This window comes from Salvelinus sp. IW2-2015, linkage group LG32, assembly GCF_002910315.2.
Source record: "Salvelinus sp. IW2-2015 linkage group LG32, ASM291031v2, whole genome shotgun sequence".
Lineage (NCBI taxonomy): Eukaryota > Metazoa > Chordata > Actinopteri > Salmoniformes > Salmonidae > Salvelinus > Salvelinus sp. IW2-2015.
Window position 1 is genome coordinate 375,822 of NC_036871.1, and position 22,251 is coordinate 398,072.

Consider the following 22,251-nt stretch of genomic DNA (forward strand, 5'->3'; position numbering starts at 1 on the left):
CTAGCCGTGGCTAACAAAGACTAGTAGCTAGCTAGTTAGCTGGCTAGCTCCTGATTGAAGTTCCAATTATAAGGAATAAAAATATCAGATCTGTACCACAGGCAGGTTTGCAGGCAAGTATATTTAGTTTGTAGATAGAAGTGAGATTACGATATAAGAAAAAATACTGTCTATTTACAAGGGATAAGACACGGGATAAGACAAAGACAGATATACACGTCCTACTGTCCGCCATCTTGGACTTTAATTGTATGTCAAGAAGCAGTGCGGCTTGGCAGGGTCGTGTTTCGGGGGACGCATGGTGCTCAACCTTTGCCTCTCCCGAGTCCGTACGGGAGTTGCAGCAATGGGACAAAACTGTAACTACCAATTGGGGAGAAAAAGGGGTAAAAGTACCAACAAAAAAAAGGAAAAATAGTCAATGAGCTCTACAGTAAGACCATTCTACTGCCAATGTTTGTCTATGGAGTTTGCATGGCTGTGCGCTTGATTTTATATTCCTGTCAGCCTTGGGTTTGGCTGAAAAAGACGAATTTGAAGGGGTGTCCACATACTTTTGTAGATATAGTGTATATTCCGTTTCGTCTGTCCATTAAAGAAAACTATTCCATCAGTCTACATCCTATTATCGTGTGTGTCTGACGTGTGTGGACTGTACATCTTCTCCTACTGGTCATTCCCCCTTCTAACACAAGGATGCAGGCCGATTGTACCCATATATAAAAACCGGCACCTCTTTCTGAGTCTACCACCAGTTGGTGGCGCTCTTATTCAGTCTCTCTGGCCGTATCTCCACTTGCTCTCTGGCCGTCTCTCCCCCTCACCGGCTCCGCCTTGCCCTCTGGCCCTCACCGGCTCCGCCTTGCCCTCTGGCCCTCACCGGCTCCGCCTTGCCCTCTGGCCCTCACCGGCTCGCCTTGCCTCTGGCCCTCACCGGCTCCGCCTTGCCCTCTGGCCCTCACCGGCTCCGCTGTGCCCTTCTGGCCCTCACCGGCTCCGCCTTGCCCTCTGGCCCTCACCGGCCTCCGCCTTGCCCTCTGGCCCTCACCGGCTCCGCCTTGCCCTCTGGCCTCACCGGCTTCCGCCTTGCGCCTCTGGCCCTCACGGCTCCGCCTTGCCTCGGTCCCCTCTCACGGCTCCCGCTTGCCCTCTGGCCCTCACCGGCTCCGCCTTGCCCTCTGGCCCTCACCGGCTCCGCCTTGCCCTCTGGCCTCACCGGCACCGCCTTGCTCTCTGGCCCTCACCGGCTCGCCTTGCTCTCTGGCCCTCTCTCTCCGCTTGCTCTCTGGCCCTCTCTCCCGCCTTGCTCTCTGGCCCTCTCTCCCCGCCTTGCTCTCTGGCCCTCTCTCCCGCCTTGCTCTCTGGCCTCTCTCCCCGCCTTGCTCTCTGGCCCTCTCTCCCGCCTGCTCTCTGGCCCTCTCTCCCGCCTTGCTCTCTGGCCCTCTCTCCCCGCCTTGCTCTCTGGCTCTCTCCCCCGCTTGCTCTCTGGCCCTCTCCCTTCAGCCTTACCCTCGCTATCCATTTCCGCCTGCCTCGCTCTCCATTTCCGCCTGCCTCGCTCGCTATCCATTTCCGCCTGCCTCGCTTCTCCATTGTCCGCCTGCCTCGCTCGCTCTCCATTTCCGCCTGCCTCGCTCGCTCTCCATTTCCGCCTGCCTCGCTCGCTCTCCATTTCCGCCTGCCTCGCTCGCCCTCCGCCTGCCTCGCTCACCCTCCATCTCTCCCGCTGCCCTCCATCTCTCCCTACTCAGAGGCGTGGGGGGAACCAGCCATCTGGTGAGCTGGAGCAGAGAGAGAGAGAGAGGAGGCTCACTGTGTGATAATGGGCCTACCGTCGTCGCGGTGACGTCAATCCAACCCCAGCCAACCCAGCAAACCCCTCCTCTTCAACCCCCCCCCTCCCCTCCTAAACCCTGCTATTTTTAGACCTGCCTTCAAGATGCATTTCTCTAATTTTTCTCTCCTGGGTCTGTTGTAGAGTTGGGAAGTCTAGAGTTATGGTGTCAGTTTCTGTAGCAACACAAGACGAAAGGGTTGCCTGGGTCATGTTCATTATGCACCAAATAGAAGAAAATAGAGACAGATAGGGACTACCTGGACCTGTACAATACGAAAAGCTCCTTTTCACTTTCCATTTCAAAACATTACGTATGCTATGGTGGGCCAAACTGAACACCACCCTAGTTTAACTCAGCCGTGTCACTTGCAGTACATTCCATGACAAGTCACGTGCGCAGTTGAACTCAGTTAAAGAGTGAATTGATTGGTACAAATATAGACTGAATTTCAGTTGTATTGAAATGTACTGAACCAATCTTTGAGATATAATACATAGACCAAAGAGATATATAATACATAGATATACAGAGTGTACAAAACATTAAGAACACCTTCCTTTTGCCTCCAGAACAGCCTCAATTCGCCGAGGCATGGACTCCACAAGGTGTCGAAAGCGTTGCACAGGGATGCTGGTCCATGTTGACTCCAATGTTTCTCACAGTTGTGCCAAGTTGGCTGGATGTCATTTGCGTGGCGGACCAGTCTTGACACACACCCATCATCGCTTTCACCTGGTCAGTCTATGTTTAGTACACAGTGTACATACTGAACTTGACCCATTTAACTATGTGGTTGGGACATTGCATTGCAAGCGCAATTTAAACCGTATAGCCTTTATTTTTCCAGACAGTTTTGTCTCATCCACTAGTCCAATCCAAAACAAATAGCAATAAGTGTTTTTTCACTGATTCAGAAGTGTTAACTGCGTTAGAGCCGACGCCCCGCAAGCTGTTTCTCTCACAGACACGGGCAATGGATATTGCAGCTAAATCACACCTGTCCTCACATCTCAATAGCTACAGATGCCAAGATAATCAAAAAATGTAAATCTGTTTGCTTTGCTTCCATGTGTTATTGACTAGGTCTTTAGCAGGTATTTTATTGGTTAAAACCTACTGTTTTTTTTACCCCCTACCCAGCCAAGTGTTTCGACAATTAATAGACACTGCAGCAAATAAAACCATGTTAGTCTTGTCCAGGACCGGAGTCTACACAGACCAGTGCGCCATAGCAGATCAGATCTACAGTAGGCCTATATGCAAATAAGCCATTTACCACACAGGTCTGCCATCTTTGAACTGAATGTGTGTTTATAGGCAGTTGCAACAGCGCGACTTTAGAACATTAGAAAGCATTCACCAAAAGCCACAAAATACTGTACATCGGAATGTATTTCCGCAAATATGTAAATATCACAGGAGTCCTTACATTTGGGAACTTTACAGTCAGATTTATCAAACAACCATGAACAAGTAGGCTATCTCTCCTCCCTGAGATCAACAACTAATGTTAACCTGTCTAGGACTGGGGTTCCGCTAGCGGAGCCAACAGCCAATGAAATTGCAGGGCGCCAAATTCAATCAACAGAAATCTCATAATTCAAATTTCTCAAACATACAAGTATTAGACACCATTTTAAAAGATACAATTCTCGTTAATCCAACCACAGTGTCCGATTTCAAAAAAGCTTTTCGGTGAAAGCAGAACATATCATTATGTTAGGTCAGCAACTAGTCACAGAAAGCATACAGCGATTTTCCAACCAAAGAGAGGAGTCATAAAAAGCTGAAATATTGATAAAATTAATCACTAACCTTTGATATTCTTCATCAGATGACACTCCCGGGACAACATGTTACACAATACATGTATGTTTTGTTCGATCAAGTTCATATTTATATCCAAAAACCTCAGTTCACATTTGGCTTTGCCTCCAAAACATCCCGTGAATTTGCACAGAGCCACATCAATTTACAGAAATACTCATAATAAACATTGATAAAAGATACAAGTGTTATTCACAGATTTAAAGATATACTTCTCCTTAATGCAACCGCTGTGTCAGATTTTTTAAAAACTTTACGGAAAAAGCAAACAATGCAATAATCTGAGTACGGCGCTGAGACCAACACAACCCAAGAAGATATCCACCATGTTGGAGTCAACATAAGTCAGAAATAGCATTATAAATATTCACTTACCTTTGATGATCTTCATCAGAATGCACTCCCAGGAATCCCAGTTCCACAGTGAATACACAATCTAAACTCACGACGCGCGGGCAGGTCCAAGCAAAAGTTCAGAAGAAAAGTCATATTACAGTTCGTTGAAACATGTCAAACGATGTATAGAATCAATCTTTAGGATGTTTTTAACACAAATCTTCAATAATGTTCCAACCGGAGAATTCCTTTGTCTGTAGAAAAGCAATGGAACAGAGCTCGCTCTCAAGTGAACGAGCGTCACGAGCTCAATGCATTCTGGCAGACCTCTGACTCATTCCCCTCTCATTCGGCCCCACTTCACAGTAGAAGCATCAAACAAGGTTCTAAAGACTGTTGACATCTAGTGGAAGCCTAAGGAAGTGCAACATGACCCCATAGACACTGTGTATTCGATAGGCCAAGAGTTGAAAAACTACAAACCTCAGATTTCACACTTCCTGGTTGGATTTTTCTCAGGTTTTCGCCTGCCATATGAGTTCTGTTATACTCACAAACATCATTCAAACAGTTTTAGAAACTTCAGTGTTTTCTATCCAAATATACTAATAATATGCATATCCTAGGATCTGGGCCTGAGTAGCAGGCAGTGAAAATCCAAACGTGAAAATGCTAATCCTATCCATAACAAGTTAACCAGAGTTTTGTGAAATAAAATAAAACACTGTCCATTAAAATAACATAAAATGTATCCGAAATACAGTGTAGACATTGTTAATGTTGTAAATGACTATTGTAGCTGGAAACGGCAGATTTTTTATGGAATATCTACATAGGCGTACAGAGGTCCATTATCAGCAACCATCACTCCTGTGTTCCAACGGCACATTGTGTTAGCTAATCCAAGTTTAGCATTTTAAAAAGGCCAATTGATCATTAGAAAACCCATTTGCAATGATGTTAGCACAGCTGAAAACTTGTGTGGGTTGGACTGAAAACCCACAGGACGGTAGATCTCCAGGAAGAGGGATGCCCTGGAGGCTCAAAATGGCCAGAAACAAATAACTTTCTTCTGAAACTCGTCAGTCTATTCTTGTTCTGAGAAATGAAGGCTATTCCATGTGAGAAATAGCCAAGAAACTGAAGATCTCGTACAACGCTGTGTACTACTCCCTTCACAGAACAGCGCAACCTGGCTCTAACCAGAATAGAAAGAGGAGCGGGAGGCCCCGGTGCACAACTGAGCAAGAGGACAAGTACATTAGAGTGTCTAGTTTGAGAAACAGACGCCTTACAAGTCCTCAACTGGCAGCTTCATTAAATATTACCAACAAAACACCAGTCTCAACGTCAACAGTGAAGAGGCGACACCGGGATGCTGGCCTTCTAGGAAGAGTTGCAAAGAAAAAGCCATCTCAGACTGGCCAATAAAAATAAAAGATTAAGATGGGAAAAAGATCACAGACACTAGACAGAGGAACTTATTTCTCTCAGATTTTGCGCCCAAATTAGTTTACATCCCTGTTAATAATAAGCATTTCTCCTTTCCTAAGATAATCCATCCACCTGGCATATTAAGAAGCTGATTAAACAGTTTTATCAATACACAGGTTTACCTTGTGCTGGGGACAAAAGGCCATTAAAATGTGCAGTTTTGTCACACAACGCCAACAGATGTCTCAAGTTGAGGGATTTGAATTGCCAGAGATTTGAATGTGAATTTCTCTACCATAAGCCGCCTTCAACATTGTTTTAGAACATTTGGCAGTACATCCACCTGGCCTCACAACCGCAGACCATGTGTATGGCGTCGTGTGGGCAGGTGGTTTGCTGATATCAATGTCGTGAACTATGTTCCCCATGGTGGGGGTGGGGTTATGTATGGGCAGGCATAAGCTACGGACACAATTGAATTTGATCAATAGCAAATTTACCGTGACGAGCTCCTGAGGCCCATTGTCGTGCCATTTATCCGCCGCCATCACCTCATGTTTCAGCATGATAATGCATGACTCAAGGACCTGTACACAATTCCGCGAAGATGAAATTGTCCCAGTTCTTCCATGGCCTGCATACTTACCAGTCACTCTGAGCATAGTTGGGATGTTCCGGATCGTTGTGTACGACAGCGTGTTCCAGTTCCCGCCAATATCCATCAACTTCACACAGCCTCTGATGAGGCGTAGGACAACATTCCACAGGCCACAATCAACAGCCTGATCTATTCAAATGAGATGTGTGGCGCTGCATGAGGCAAATGGTGGTCACACCAGATACTGACTGGTTTTCTGATCCACGCCCCTACCTTTTGGTATATGTGACCAGCAGATGCATATTTTTATTATACTTTTTATTTTACCTTTAATTATCAAGGCAAGTCAGTTAAGAACAAATTCTTATTTTACAATGACGGCCTACCCCGGCCAAACTCTACCCTAACGACGCTGGGCCAATTGTGCGCCGCCCTAAATTCTTTGAAATTGATGCATGTTGCGTTTATATTTTTGTTCAGTCTATAAATCATAAATTAAAATCATAACAAAATTGAAATCATAATTTAGCCTAGAAGAACAGGTTGCCTACACAGTAAAGGGTGGCAGGGGATGTTTGAGGGTGGATGCAGAAGGAGAAGGAAGTGTGTGACATTAAAAAGGGCACTTGTAACAACGAAAGTAATGTACAGTAATATCAGGCATGGGACCTATTCAGATTTTGTGTAATTATACAACATGAAAGTAAAATCTGACGTTGATTTGACAAAAGCTGGATCTCTTCTAGCCATGACCAGCCAGCCTTGGTGTTCGTAGACAGCCATGTTTTGTTATTTATTAGGCCTAATTAAAATGTTCATGCCTAGGCTATATTAAATGAGATTCCTAGATTGTATTTGAAAACAGCTTTGTTTTGTTATTTATTAATAACCATTTTCATACAGGTTGTTCGCAAATTATATTGTACAAATATTATATTTAGAAGTTATGTTTTATTACTGTTCCCCGTCTACTGTATCCATGTGGAAGAGTTAGGTTACTGAATAATTGTCACATTAATATACTAATCAACCCTATATGTTAAAACACAGATATTGAGTGTATATTTCCACTGATGTAATATTACGGTCTTCTACCAGTACATTGTGATATTTATGCATGAAAGTTGGCTAGCCCAGACCCATAGTGATATAAAACCGAACGAGACGAGTGTTATTCTTAGCCCTGTCTACTGTATCCATGTGGAAGAGATGAGTTGGTGAATTTATGGATGTTTGTTTCTTTATCAAAATAAAAGATAAACACAAACCCGGATCCTTTGGTCATATGTAAGCTGATCAACACACGACACAGAGGCAATCTACACCAGTCACAGCAGGTTAGGAGAACTTAAGCAGCAGCTGAGGATAAAAAAATAATAATAATACTTTTGACGTTAATTTGACAAAAGATGGATACCTTCCCACCCCACTCCCCATTCAGCAGCGGAAAGACGACACAAGGCGTCCACAAAATGAAGAAATTATAAAACTGATGTTGGACAATCAAAATCTATATGTAAATAAACAAAATTCGTTAAGGCTGGTTCAGTAAGAGAAAGCTCATTTTACAATGCTTCTGTGAAACGAGTCCCGAGGCATGCATTTATGAAAGCACAGTTCTACTGGATGATGTTAATAAATGTTATGTTTATTGTAATTTCAACTATTGTGGGGTCGTGACTCTTGGCATATGTGATATACTTGTTGTTTAAAACTATTTTTTCTACTATAGGCAGTTACCTTCCTAGTGAAATGGTAACTCTCCAATGTGAATAGTTGGCAACGATGTTTCCTTTCCAAGTGCTACAGAAATGCACCAATTGCGCATGATACACATCATTACTCTACTCTAGTCTATCAATCCATTCCAAATCTATATGCAATAAATGATAAACGGGTGGCATATGTTGGTCTTGGTTAGGGCGCAGCAAAACTGCTAGGACTGGGCCTGAAGAACAATCATTTACTTGATTTTGCGGTGGACCTTGGCCTGCTCGAATTGAGCTGCTGTTGTTGAGAGATGAAAACTGTCCAACTCCTTGGAACAGCTTGCAATGAGCATCAGCCTCGTTACGTTGTCCTCAAGAAGGCGTGACCTTGAGGCCGTCTTTGCTGTTCTGGAGAAAGAATTCCCTCTCGGCGGGCACACTGGAAACAGGGATAATCAACACAATCTTCGCAAATGTTGTTCAGTCGGTGTACACTTAGCTGAAGTCCCTTATGAAGACCTTGCGTCTTTTGTGTGGGTAAAATTAGAAACACACACCGACACTAATTTCCAAGCAGCTTGAGGATTTACTAGATTATTAAGTATATTTTCCATTGAACTTGGAGCACGTCGACTGGTATTTCTCCCGGACAATTTGGCCAGCAACAATTGTGTTTATCTGCAAAAAATAAATACATCTGGGCCAAAAGCCGCGATTTACCGGCAAAAGGAAACCCTTGTGTTTGTGTGTGGTGACGACATCGCTCCAGTTGACCCTTGTTGGCCCACGGCCCATGGTAAGCGTTTGACCTGGAATCACGTCCGACACCACGGGAGCCAACGTAGAAACGATTTGAGTAGAGCAGCCGAAAGACCCTGGGGATGGATAGTCAAAGGCCCTTATCATGTCCAGAAATAAACCCATAACCTTTAGCCCTGTGCTTCAAGTGTAAAAAAAAAGGTCCTGAATTCCAAATGGACTCCTATAGTCACTGTAGCTGAATGTACCAACTCAAACTCCCCGGTCTGATATACAGATCCCCACATAAAAAGCATCTAACAAGCCAATTACTTTGACAGGCGATTCATTAAAATATCACACAAATGTGTGTGCATGTCTCTCCTCTTCATAAAAGTGGAGGCGGGGAAGAAGAGCAGCTGAATCTTGACTTGTGATGAGGGAATGGAGGTGGTGTGAACTTTTTCTAAAACTAGATATATCTATATATAGTACCAGTCAAAAGTTTGGACACACTTACTCATTCAAGGGTTTTTCGTTACGCTTTACTATTTTCTACATTGTATAATAATAGTGAAGACATCCAAACTATGAAACAACACATATGGAATCATGTAGAAACCAAAAAAAGTGTTAAACAATTCAAAATATATTTGAGATTTGAGATTCTTCAAAGTAGCCACTCTTGATGACAGCTTTGCACACTCTTGGGCATTCTCTCAACCAGCTTCATGAGGAATGCTTTTCCAACAGTCTCACATTTGCTGAAAACTTGTTGGCTGCTTTCCTTCACTCTGCAGTCCATCTCATCCCAAACCATCTCAATTGGGTTGAGGTTGGGTGATTGTGGAGCCCAGGTCATCTGATGCAGCAAACCATCACTCTCCTTCTTGGTTAAATAGCCCTTACATAGCCTGGAGGTGTGTTGGGTCATTGTCCTGTTTAAAAACAAATGACAGTCCCACTATGCGCAGACTAGATGGGATGGTGTATCACTTCAGAATGCTGTGGTAGCCATGCTGGTTAAGTGTGCCTTGAATTCTAAATAAAGCACTGACAATGTCACCAGCAAAGCACCCCCACACCATCACACCTCTTCTTCCTTGCTTCACGGTGGGAACCACACATGCGGGTGATCGTCCGTTCACCTACTCCGCGTCTCACAAAGACAATCACAAAGTTGGAATCAAAAATTGGAATCAAAAATCTCAAATTTGGACTCAGACCAAAAGGACAGATTTCCACCGGTCTAGAGTCCATTGCTTGTGTTTCTTGGTCCAGGCAAATATCTTCTTCTTATTGTTGTTCTTTAGTAGTGGTTTCTTAGCAGCAATTCGAACATGAAGGCCTGATTCACACAGTCTCTTCTGAACAGTTGATGTTGAGATGTGTCTGTTACTTGAACTCTATGAAGGATTTATTTGGGCTGCAATCTGAGGTGCAGTTAACTCTAATGAACTTATCCTATGTAGCAGAGGTAACTCTGGGTCTTCCTTTCCTGTGGCGGTCCTCATGAGAGCTAGTTTCATCATAGCGCTTGATGGATTTTGCGACTGCACTTGAAGAAACTTTAACATTTCTTGAAATTTTCTGGATTAACTGACCTGTCTTAAAGTAATGATGGACTGTCATTTCTCTTCGGTTATTTGAGCTTATCTTGTCATAATATGGACTTGGTCTTTTCCCAAATATGGCTCTCTTTTGTATACCCCCTTACTTAGTCGGAACACATCTGATTGGCTTTAACACATTAAGAAGGAAAAAACTCCACAAATTAACTTTTAACAAGGGACACATGTTAATTGAAATGCATTCCAGGTGACTACCTCATGAAGCTGGTTGAGAAAATGCCAAGAGTTTGCAAAGCTGTCATCAAGGCAAAGAGTGGCTACTTTAAAGAATGTCATTTGTTAAATATATTTCTATTTGTTTCACACTTTTTTGGTTACTACATGATTCCATACGTGTTATTTCATAGTTTTGATGTCTTTACCATTATTCTACAATTCAGAAAATAGTAAAAAATAAAGAAAAACCCTGGAATGAGCAGGTGTGTGCAAACTTTTGACTGATACTGTATATATAAACATCAATGTAAACAGGATACACCTGAGCTCAATTTCGAGTCTCATAGCAAAGTGTCTGAATACTTATGTAAATATGCTATTTCTGTTTTTTCTAAAAAAGGTTTTCGCTTTGCCATTATGGAGTTTAGTGTGTAGATTGATGAGGAAAAAATATAATTGTAAACATTTTTCAAATAAGACTAACATAACAAAATGTGGAAAAAAGGAAGGGGTCTGAATACTTTCCGAATGCACTGTATGTTCATAGCTAGCTAGCAGCACAAGCAAACGCTGTGCAAATATCTCTTTACCCACCAACAATCTCTGCACAGCACAACAAGGTGAGTCCAAAAAAGTATTGTATGCTGCTGCATAAATTATGTAATATGCCAGGGGGATATGTATACTGTAACTAAGAAAGTAATACTAAGGGTGTGTTGTGTAGTAAGCTGTTACTAGCCCATGTGCCTCACCCTAATAATTTGCTCCCTTTTCCCCCCATAACTTAGCCTACTGTTCTGACTTGGTGGTGCACATGTAACCTATAGCTTGTTTCAGAGAACTGTCAACATCGAATATTGTAAGAGCTTTCATTGGCTGCTTATATGCCCCCTTTATTTATCCTACAGTTCTGACATGGTGTATAGGGAGAATACTGTAAGAATTCTGTCGCTGTTCATTTCAAAAGTGCTGAACAAACAGTTATATTGGCTACGTCCATCCTAGCTCGCTCATTAATGTCTTTGGCTCCTGAGTGGCGCAGCAGTCTAAGGCAGTGCATCTCAGTGCAAGAGGCGTCACTACAGTCCCTGGTTCAAATCCAGGCTGTATCACATCCGGCCGGGTTTGGCCGGGGTAGGCCGTCATTGTAAATAAGAATTTGTTCTTAACTGACTTGCCTAATTAAATAAAGGTTAAATAAAATAAAACATTTATTAAATTAACCCGCTCGACGTCCCCTTATGCCATAGTTTGTACATCTCAATTGTCAGTAGAAACCACATTTGTTTATGCAAGTCAGCCATATCAGCTATGTTTTTTCAAAGGCAGTAAATTAGGCTGAATGAACTGTTTTCCTGGCAGACAAGGCGCCGCTGATAGCCATGTGTAGCAGTGGTAAGGTGTTGGGACTGCTGTTGGGACTAACAGTTTGTCGGCACTGTTTGGCACTGTCATAGTGCAATTAATGTATTGTTTAGTGTTGTGTAATGGCTTTGCTGGCATGCATCTAAAATATCATTTTTTGCCCCACCAAGATTTACATGATATAAATCGCCACTGTTCCTACATATATTTTTTGGTTGTGCTTGCCTGGAACTAATGACAGGCGGAACTATGCTTCATGAACGGAATATTTTCAAGGAGACGTCTGCTCCTCACCTGATTGGTTATCGGAAGCGTAAAGTAAAAAAGATGATCTACTGTAGAGAAGCAATTATCTGCAGCAAAACCGTCAGGACACCTAAGTAATACCCTGGGTAATCTTGAACTTGAATGTAACAGAGGGGTTTTCGAACACTTGAGGATTAGGGAGAGTGTACATCAAATCAAATTGTATTTGCCACATGCGTGAAATGCTTACAAGCCCTTAACCAACAATTCAGTTCAAGAAATAGTTACGAAAATACAAACAAAATGCAACAATGTTATTCTATCTTTCCTCAATTGTATGCCATCTATAGCACTGGGTCATGTTCATTACGGCAATGCTTTGAAATTAAAACAAATGAACATGATCCTGTGTTCGAGTGGTACAAACTATCTCCTCGACCTAGACGCTCCTCCTGCACTGACGTTGTTCCAAATGCCAACAATAACTGTCGATGAACTGAATCTGAATGGGTGGAAACCAAAACACTAGGTCAAACAGGCCATCCCCAGGGCTGTATTCAATAATGCACACTGTACTAAAACAATTTACATGGAAAAAATGTAAGCAAGTGTTTCTCATTGGACAAATTCGGGTATGTTCCTCGTTTTGGCCTGTTTGCTTCTTTGTGAATTACATACCAGTTTTCGACAGGACCAACGACACCATAATGGCACTGCTTCTTCAACTAGACTGCAATAATAACAGCACCTTGATGATGATAAATAATAATAACAATGAGTGTAATGAAGCAACACTTGGCGACACTCTTTTCAATCTGCCACCACCTCCTGCAAAACCAACTGGATTTGAATAAGCAAAACACAGGCGGGTAAAAACAACATCCCGAGCCCAGCAGAAAGCTCTGCACACTCCACTGCACGGTGTGGGTGAGTGATTTAACAGAAAGCGAGAGAGAGAAAGAGCGATAGGGAGAGAGGAGAGAGAGAAGTGTGCATGTGCTCCCCCAGACAGGACCCTGTGAGGCTGTGGATTTGAGACTGATAACGACTCCTCGGCTAAAACGACCGCCATCTCGTTTCCCCCACGCCGCTCAGACAGTAACTGGGTAATGTTTGAGCTTCTGCTCGGTGGAGGGAACCGCGGCCAATGAGAAAGTGTGAATTAGATTCAGTCGCAGAGGTCTGTGAGAGTGGGTGACCGTGTTACTTGGATGCGGTCAGACTATTAAGTCTTGGTTGGAAGAACTTCACCTCAGTAGGTATTGGATCAATAGATAATATCAATTAGATTGATTGATGCCTAAAGATATATTTTTTCAAGAGAGACCAGCTACGGTTCCTGTTTTCAACCCAATAGTGAAAAAGGAGATGCGGTTGCTATTTGGAATGCACCTTGCATGTTGTTTGCCATATTCTACATCAATCTTAAAATGACCTTGTCCCTTGCCTCCTCCTACACTACGTGACTAGACATAATGAGACCACCGCAGTCAGAGTCAATGTGTGTCTGTGCGTGTGTGGCAGTGATCGCTGGTGGGCAAGACCATCCTCCTATATAGCCACCCACCAGCCTCCTCTGATGTGAAGTCTGTACATCCTGGTGCTACTAGTACTTACACTAGTACAGGGCGGACGGCGTTGTTCATGTTGCCGTAGGCGGCTCTTCCCAGCAGCTCTCTGAAGCAGCTCTCGGCCAGGGACGCTGGGTTTTCCTCACCATCCTGCCCTGTCTCCGAAGGCGTGCTGGGTGGGCCCACCCTGAGAGAAGGAGAGAGAGAGAGAGAGAATGAATCAAAATCGCTGTTTCCTTACCACAGATAAGCACAATGCAAGGCGGTGCACTCATACAGAATATATGTATTGCCTTGAAATAAAAATGCACAAGTACCAGTAACATTAATACCAGTATCTCAAAAGATATTGAATAAGAAAATGTAAACTTCTCAGCAGTTTTGGTCCGGCAGTTATGACGTTGCAGCGAGCTAGAGAGAGCGAGAGGGGGGGGGTGACTGGAGACAAATCAACAAGAGCGAGAGGGTGCAGGTCTAGAGTAAGTCTCATCAGCAATAAATCTGTAAATAATCCATCTATGAGAGAAAAGGTGTTCGTGTGTGTGTCTGATGTGAAATGGCTAGCTAGTTAGCGGTGCGCGCTAATAGCGTTCAATCAACTTATGAGTGTGTGTGAGAGAACGTGTGTGTGCGCGCACGAGCGAGAGAGAGAGACAGACAAATGAATCCGCGTCTTCATGACGATTTACACGACTACACTATATAGACAAAAGTATGTGGACACCCCTTCAAATTTGTGGATTCGGCTATTTCAGCCACACCCGTTGCCGACAGGTGTATAAAACCGAGCACACAGCCATGCAATCTCCATAGACAAACATTGGCAGTAGAATGGACTTACTGAAGAGCTCAGTGACTTTCAATATGGCACCGTCATATGATGCCACCTATCCAACAAGTCAGTTCGTCAAATGTCTGCCCTGCTAAAGCTGCCCCGGTCAACTGTAATTGCTGTTAATGTGAAGTGGAAACATCTAGGAGCAACAACGGCTCAGCCGCAAAGTGGTAGGCCACACACGCTCACAGAACAGGACCGCCGAGTGCTCAACACTCCCTACCGAATTCCAAACTGCTTCTGGAAGCAACCTTGGCACAAGAACTGTTCATCGGGAGCTTCATGAAATGGATTTCCATGGCCGAACAAGCGCAAAGCTAAGACCACACAAAGCTAAGACCACCATGCGCAATGCCAAGCGTCGGCTAGAGTGGTGTAAAACTCACTGCTATTGGACTCTGGAGCAGCAAAAACGTGTTCTCTGGAGTGATGAATCACGCTTCACCATCTGGAAGTCAAACGGACAATCTGGGTTTGGCGGATGCCAGGAGAACGCTACCTGTCCTAATGCATAGTGCCAACCGTAAAGTTTGATGGAGGAGGAATAATGGTTGGAGCTGTTTTTCATGGTTCAGGCTAGGCCCCTTAGTTCCAGTGAAGGGAAATCTTAATGCTACAGCATACAATGATATTGTAGACAATTCTGTGCTTCCAACTTTGTGGCAACAATTTGAGGAAGGCCCTTTCCTGTTTCAGCACAACATTGCCCCCGTGCACAAAGTGAGGTCCATACAGAAATGGTTTGTTAAGATCGGTGTGGAAGAACTTGACTGGCCTGCACAGAGTCCTGACCTAAACTCCATCAGACACCTTTGGGATAAATTAGAATGCAGACTGTGAGCCAGGCCTAATCGCCCAACATCAGTGCCTGACCTCACTAATGCTCTTGTGGCTGAATGGATGTAGGTCCCCGTAGCAATTTTCCAACATCTAGTGGAACGCCTTCCCAGAATAGTGGAGGTTGTTATAGCAGCAAAGGGGGGACCAACTCCATATTAATGCCCATCATTTTGGAATGAGATGTTTAATGAGCCGGTGTCCACATACTTTTGGTCATGTAGTGTATGACTGTGTCCAAAATGGCACCTTATTCCCTATATAATGTACTACTTTTGATCAGAGCCATATGGGTGCACTATATAAGAAATAGGCTGCAATTTGGGACTGTGGGATAATCTCAATTGCATTCTCCTCGCCTCCTTCTCAAAACCCATTGGATGAGAAAGCCAACCTTCTCCTCCAATGGGGTTTGAGAAAGAAGTGAGGAGAGATGACGCGAGGAGTATGCAATTGAGATTCTCCCTATAGTGGGGAGTTGGAAGTGGAAAAAAATTGTCATATTTCTACGTGAAGCCTAATGAGTTTGTCTGTACTGAATAAACAGTGTGTCTGTTATGTGTGATATTGGCAAATTAATGAAATGCTAAATCATTTCCCCGCAATAAGCCCGGCCACAGATGGGCTGTGGGCATCTGTTTCTCGGGAGAGGAAAACAATTATTTGCAGCCCACACGCAGTTCATGGAAAATGTTACGCTTATTGATTATTTTCCAACCAAGCAGAAAGAGAGAGAGACCCAAAGGGAGGGGGATAGGGGCAGAAAGAGCGAGACAAAAGGAGGGGGATAGGGGCAGAAAGAGAGAGGAAAAGGAGGGGGGGATAGGGGCAGAAAGAGAGAGACAAAGGGAGGGGGGGATAGGGGCAGAAAGAGAGAGACAAAGGGAGGGGGATAGGGGCAGAAAGAGAGAGGCAAAGGGAGGGGGGGATAGGGGCAGAAAGAGAGAGGCAAAGGGGGGGGATAGGGGCAGAAAGAGAGAGACAAAGGGAGGGGGGTAGGGGCAGAAAGAGAGAGGACAAAGGGAGGGGGGGTAGGGGCAGAAAGAGAGCTCGACAAAAGAGAGGGGGGGGTAGGGGCAGAAAGAGAGAGAGAGAGATGATGCAGTTTGAACCACTGAGAAAATAATATCTGTCTAGCAGCCATGCGGCAGTCAAGGTGGTCCACAAGGTCGCTTACTTGATCCGTGGTGCGACACCATTTACAAAAAGAAAGCGACCGGCGCAACAGCAGGAATAATTTGAGACAAAGAGCCATTCCCTCGCAGCCGACCATTAAACAGTAATCTGCAGTTCGAACAACAACGAAGCAGCTACTGTTCTGTTAAACAGCTGTGGGATGGGGCTGGAGAAATCCAATTCAAAGACTGAGCTATAGACTGAGCTATCAAAGACAAACAATGGAGTAAAACAAGCTTATATTTTGGGTTCGTATGGGGTATGACAGTTGAACTAAGCTCATGAGAAATGTATAAATTACTGTTATATTTTTCAAGATTCAATGGGTATATATAATTCATTTAAAAGCAAAAAAATGGATTAGGGAGGTACTAAGCTAACATATAGAATTTTTTTAAGATGGGCCTTCCATTTGTATTTATTATGGATCCCCATTAGCTGCTGCCAAGTCAGTAGCTGCTCTTTCTGGGGTCCAGCAAAATTAAGGCAGTTATGCAATTTTAAAAACATTACAATACATTCTCAGATTTCACAACACATTAAGGTTGTGCCCGCAGGCCCCTACTCCACTATCACATACAGTTGAAGTCGGAAGTTTACACAACCCTTAGCCAAATACATTTAAACTCAGTTTTTTTCACAATTCCTGACATTTAATCCAAAACTACCTGCCACCCCAAGTGGTCATTGTCATGTATTCATTATCTTAAAAAAAAAAAAATTGTAGTTTGCATGTTTCAGTAATGATTAACATGTTTAAACAGTCGTAGATCTCTGCTTGATTTAGCTTTTGGTATATTTGGCATTTTTACACCTACAGTACATTCTGAAAGTATTCAGTCCCCTGAACTTTTTCCACATTTTGTTACGTTACAGCCTTATTCTAAAATGTATTTCATTTTTTATTTTTTTTACTCAATCTACACACAACACCCTATTATGATAAAGAGAACTGGTTTTAAAAAATGTTTGAAATGTATTGAAAAAAAAAAAAAACACATATCTTATGTACATAAGTACAGATGAAGTCAGAAGTTTACATACACCTTAGCCAAATACATTTAAACTCAGTTTTTCACAATTCCTGACGTTTAATTGTCGTAAAAATTCCCTGTCTTAGGTCAGTTAGGATCACCACTTTATTTTAAGAATGTGAAATGTCAGAATAATAGCAAAGAGAATGATTTATTTCAGCTTTTATTTCTTTCATCACATTCCCAGTGGGTCAGAAGTTTACATAGACTCAATTAGTATTTGGTAGCATTACCTTTAAATTATTTAACTTGGGTCAAACGTTTTGGGTAGCCTTCCACAAGCTTCCCACAATAAGTTGGGTGAATTTTGGCCCATTCCTCCTGACAGAGCTGGTGTAACTGAGTCAGGTTTGTAGGCCTCCTTGCTCGCACACGCTTTTTCAGTTCTGCCCACACATTTTCTATAGGATTGAGGTCAGGGATTTGTGATGGCCACTCCAATACCTTGACTTTGTTGTCCGTAAGCCATTTGCCACAACTTTGGAAGTATGCTTGGAGTCATTGTCCATTTGTAAGATCCATTTGTGACCAAGCTTTAACTTCCTGACTGATGTCTTGAGATGTTGCTTCAATATAACCACATCATTTTCCTACCTCATGATGCCATCTATTTTGTGAAGTGCACCAGGCCCTCCTGCAGCAAAGCACCCCCACAACATGATGCTGCCACCCCGTGGTTCACGTTTGGGATGGTGTTCTTCGGCTTGCAAGCCTTCCCATTTTTCCTCCAAACATAAGGATGGTCATTATGGCCAAACAGTTCTATTTTTGTTTCATCAGACCAGAAGACATTTCTCCAAAAAGTATGATCTTTGTCCCCATGTGCAGTTGTAAACCGTAGTCTGGCTTTTTTTTATGGTGTATTTGGAGCAGTGGCTTCTTCCGTGCTGAGCAGCCTTTCAGGTTATGTCGATATCGGACTCGTTTTACTGTGGATATAGATACTTTTGTACCCGTTTCCTCCAGCATCTTCACAAGGTCCTTTGCTGTTATTCTGGGATTGATTTGCACTTTTCGCACCAAAGTACATTTATCTCTAGGAGACAGAACGCATATTCTTCCTGAGCGGTCGGCGGCTGCGTGGTCCCATGGTGTTTACTTGCTTACTATTGTTTGTACAGATGAATGTGGTACCTTCAGGTATTTGGAAATTGCTCCCAATGATGAAACAGACTTGTGGTCTACAATTTGTTTTCTGAGGTCTTGACTGATTTATTTGGATTTTCCCATGATGTCAAGCAAAGAGGCACTGAGTTTGAAGGTAGGCCGTGAAATACATCCACAGGTACACCTCCAATTGACGTCAATTAGCCTATCAGAAGCTTCTAAAGCCATGACATCATTTTCTGGAATTTTCCAAGCTGTTTAAAAGGCACAGTCAACTTAGTGTATGTAAACTTCTGACCCACTGGAATTGTGATACAGTGAATTATAAATTAGATAATCTGTCTGTCAACAATTGTTGGAAAAAATTACTTGTGTCATGCACAAAGTAGATGTCCTAACCGACTTTCCAAAACTAGTTTGTTAACTTCTCTAGGGTAGGGGGCAGCATTCGGAATTTTGGATGAAAAGCATGCCCAAATTCAACTGCCAGCTACTCATCCCCAGAATATAAGATATGCATATTATTAGTAGATTTGGATAGAAAACACTCGGAAGTTTCTAAAACTGTTTGAATCATGTCTGTGAGTATAACAGAACTTATTTAGCAGGCGAAACCGAGGGAAAACCATTCAGATATTTTTTTTTTTTCCGAGGTCACTCTCTTTTCAATGGAATTTCATTGGGAAACCAGATTTCTAAGGGACCTGCTTGCAGTTCCTACCGCTTCTACTGGATGTCAACAGTCTTGAGAAATTGGTTGAGGTTATTCCTTTGTGTAATGAAGAAGTACCGCCATCTTGAACGAGAGTCACATGAAGTGTCCTGTTAGATAGAAGCGCGTGACCAGAAAGCTAGCTATAGTTTGTTTTAATCCTGTATTGAACACAGATCATCCCGTCTTCAATTTTATCGATTATTAACGTAAAAAAATACCTAAAGTTGTATTACAAAAGTAGTTTGAAATTTTTTGGCAAAGTTTACAGGTAACCTTTGAGATATTTTGTAGTCACGTTTGAGCAAGTTCGAACCGGTGTTTTTCTGGATCAAACGCGCTAAATAAATGGACATTTTGGATATATATTGACGGAATTAATCTAACAAAAGTACCATTTGTGATGTTTATGGGACATATTGGAGTGCCAACAACAGAAGGCATGAATTATATATTTTTTTCCTGCGTTTTGTGTCGCGCGTGCAGGGTTAAAATATGCTTCTCTGTCTTTGTTTACTATTGTGCTATCCTCAGATAATAGCATTGTTTGCTTTCGCCGAAAAGCCTATTTGAATTCTGACATGTTGGCTGGATTCACAACCAGTGTAGCTTTAATTTGGTATCTTTCATGTGTGATTTAATAAAAGTTTGATTTTTATAGTAATTTTCATAGTAATTAATTTGAATTTGGCGCTCTGCATTTTCTCTGGCTTTTTGCCACCTAAACTGAGATTTTTGGATATAATATATGAACTTTATATGAACTTTACCGAGCAAAACATACATGTATTGTGTAACATGAAGTCCTGAGTGTCATCTGATGAAGATCATCAAAAGTTAGTGATTCATTTTATCTCTATTTCTGCTTTTTGTTACTCCTCTCTTTGGCTGGAAAAATAGCTGCCTTTTTCTGTGACTCTGCTCATACCTAACATAATCGTTTGGTGTGCTTTCGTCGTAAAACCTTTTTGAAATCGGACACTTTGGCTGGATTTACAACAAGTGTAGCTTTAAAATGGTGTAAAATACTTGTACGTTTGAGGAATTTAAATGGGATTTCTGTTGTTTTGAATTTGGCGCTGTTCCATTAGGTGTATTTTTATCTGTTTTGTAAATCTAATTTTACTGCTTGCATGAGTTACTTGATGTGGAATAGAGAAGTGCTTTATAAATGGACAGACTTCTCCCCATCTAAAATACTGTTGTATCAACATGTTTTGACTATGACAGTTTACAATCCAGGGTTACCTCAAGCAGTTTAGTCACCTCAACAGGCTCAATTTCCATATGATTTATTACAAGATTTAGTTGAGGTTTAGGGTTTAGTGAATGATTTGTGACAGACAGAACTCTGCAGGGGAGTGTAAGAGATAAGCGACTAGTCAGACATTCCACTAAAAATCTATTTGGGGAGTGGACATTTACTGCTGGGCTTTTAGATAACACTAAAACTCTTGTTTATATAGCTGTGTAGGCATGGATTTGGTCTCATGAGTAGAAGGTAATGACATAGGCAGTGACATCACTAAGATATATGACTGTAGGAATAATAAAACAACTCGGACCCTTTTCTATTTTCCAGAATTTACTCGGAAACATGCGTGCTATGATCCTGTTGGCAACTTCTGTCTGCAATTGCATTAATAAAGGTTTTTGAATGATTTAATTAAAGAGATTGTCTGAATGCTAATGATTGACAAAGAACAAGGAATGAACCCCATCACCACCCATTCTGAAACAAAATGCAGCTCTTTGTTAAGTGTTGCAGTCATTTTAGTCGCTGTAGTAGCTGACGTGTATAGTGGTGAGTCAACCGCATACATAGACACACTGGCTTTACACAAAACAAGTGGCATGTCGTTAGTAAAGATTGAAAAAGTAGGGGGCCTAGACAGCTGCACTGGGGAATTCTACCTGGATTATGTTGGAGGGGCTTCCATTAAAGAACACCCTCTGTATTCTGTTAGACAGGTGACTCTTTATCCACAAAATAGCAAGGGGTGTAAAGCAATAACACATACATTTTCAAAATATAATGCTTGTCTTTCATAATTTGGTTAGATATACTTGGATGTGTAGTGTCAGTGTTTGTTGATGGCATATCATGCCTAAATTGCTAATCTTGCCATCGAGAAACTCATTAAAGTAGTTGGCAATATCAGATGATTTTTGTGATGCATGAGCTACCTTATTCAATGAATGTCATTTAAGGTGCTCCAAAGCTTTTTACTTTCACTATTTATGTCATTTATCTTTGTTTCATAGTGTAGTGTCGTCTTCTTTTTATTTAGTTTAGTTACGTGATCTCAATTTGCAGTACGTTTGCCAATTGGTTGTGCAGCCAGACTTATTAGGCAGATGTTATGGACTGAGACGCAGCCCATGCAAAAAAAAAACTGATATCTGTAGCCTAAACTGAGATTTGTGTCATGTTACTAAGAGTGATGCTATGGTGCGTCAATAGACTTAGGGATTAAAGCTGAGCTTCTTTCCCCATTCTGGTCAAGTCAAAGTTTCTCCCTGAGTAAAACAATTAATAGAATCAAATGTCCTTGACCAAATGCTTTCTACCAGGTATGTTTAGTTAGATCACAAAAAACAACAAGCAATGCTGTTAAATTAAAAAGGCACAACATGGATTGCATTTCGAGTGTGTGCGTGTGGCCTGTCTCCGTCTGTACAGGCCAGATTTGATCCAACTAGCATTGTTAAAATCAGTCTTTACACAACTACATATATTTCCTGCGTACACATGAGTCACGGGATGTTTTTGTGCCCACAGAGGGTCAGGGCCCTGGCTGAGCATCCTTTCTAAAGGACGACACCACAATTTGCACCTGGTCAGGCATTAGCATTCATAAAAAGGGGAGTCAGGCTTTTTCTCTAACCCTGCTCTAGCTAGCAATCCTGATTTTACTAATCAGCTGCAAAAGCAGGGCTGGACCAACACCAAATAGCTCTCCAGGAGGATTGGATACCTCTGATTTAGAAGACATAGGAATCATAATTTGTATGCATTCCATCTTAATATTATTCCGTTTCCATTCCCTCGGTGCACATGGCAAAGATTGAGCAACCACACTCTTCTGTGGCCTCTACTC

The 22,251-nt window shown here is 42.4% G+C and overlaps 1 protein-coding gene across 3 annotated transcripts in view; it reads right to left on the minus strand.

Annotated features, from left to right (window-relative positions):
* Nucleotides 1-22,251, minus strand: part of efr3a (EFR3 homolog A (S. cerevisiae)) — a 219,733-nt gene that overhangs the window by 76,946 nt on the left and 120,536 nt on the right. For all 3 annotated transcript variants that reach the window (XM_023976991.2, XM_023976989.2, XM_023976990.2), the window contains exon 8: nucleotides 13,496-13,636. In XM_023976991.2, the coding sequence (XP_023832759.1) occupies nucleotides 13,496-13,636 (141 nt within the window). The remainder of the gene's footprint in view (nucleotides 1-13,495; nucleotides 13,637-22,251) is intronic.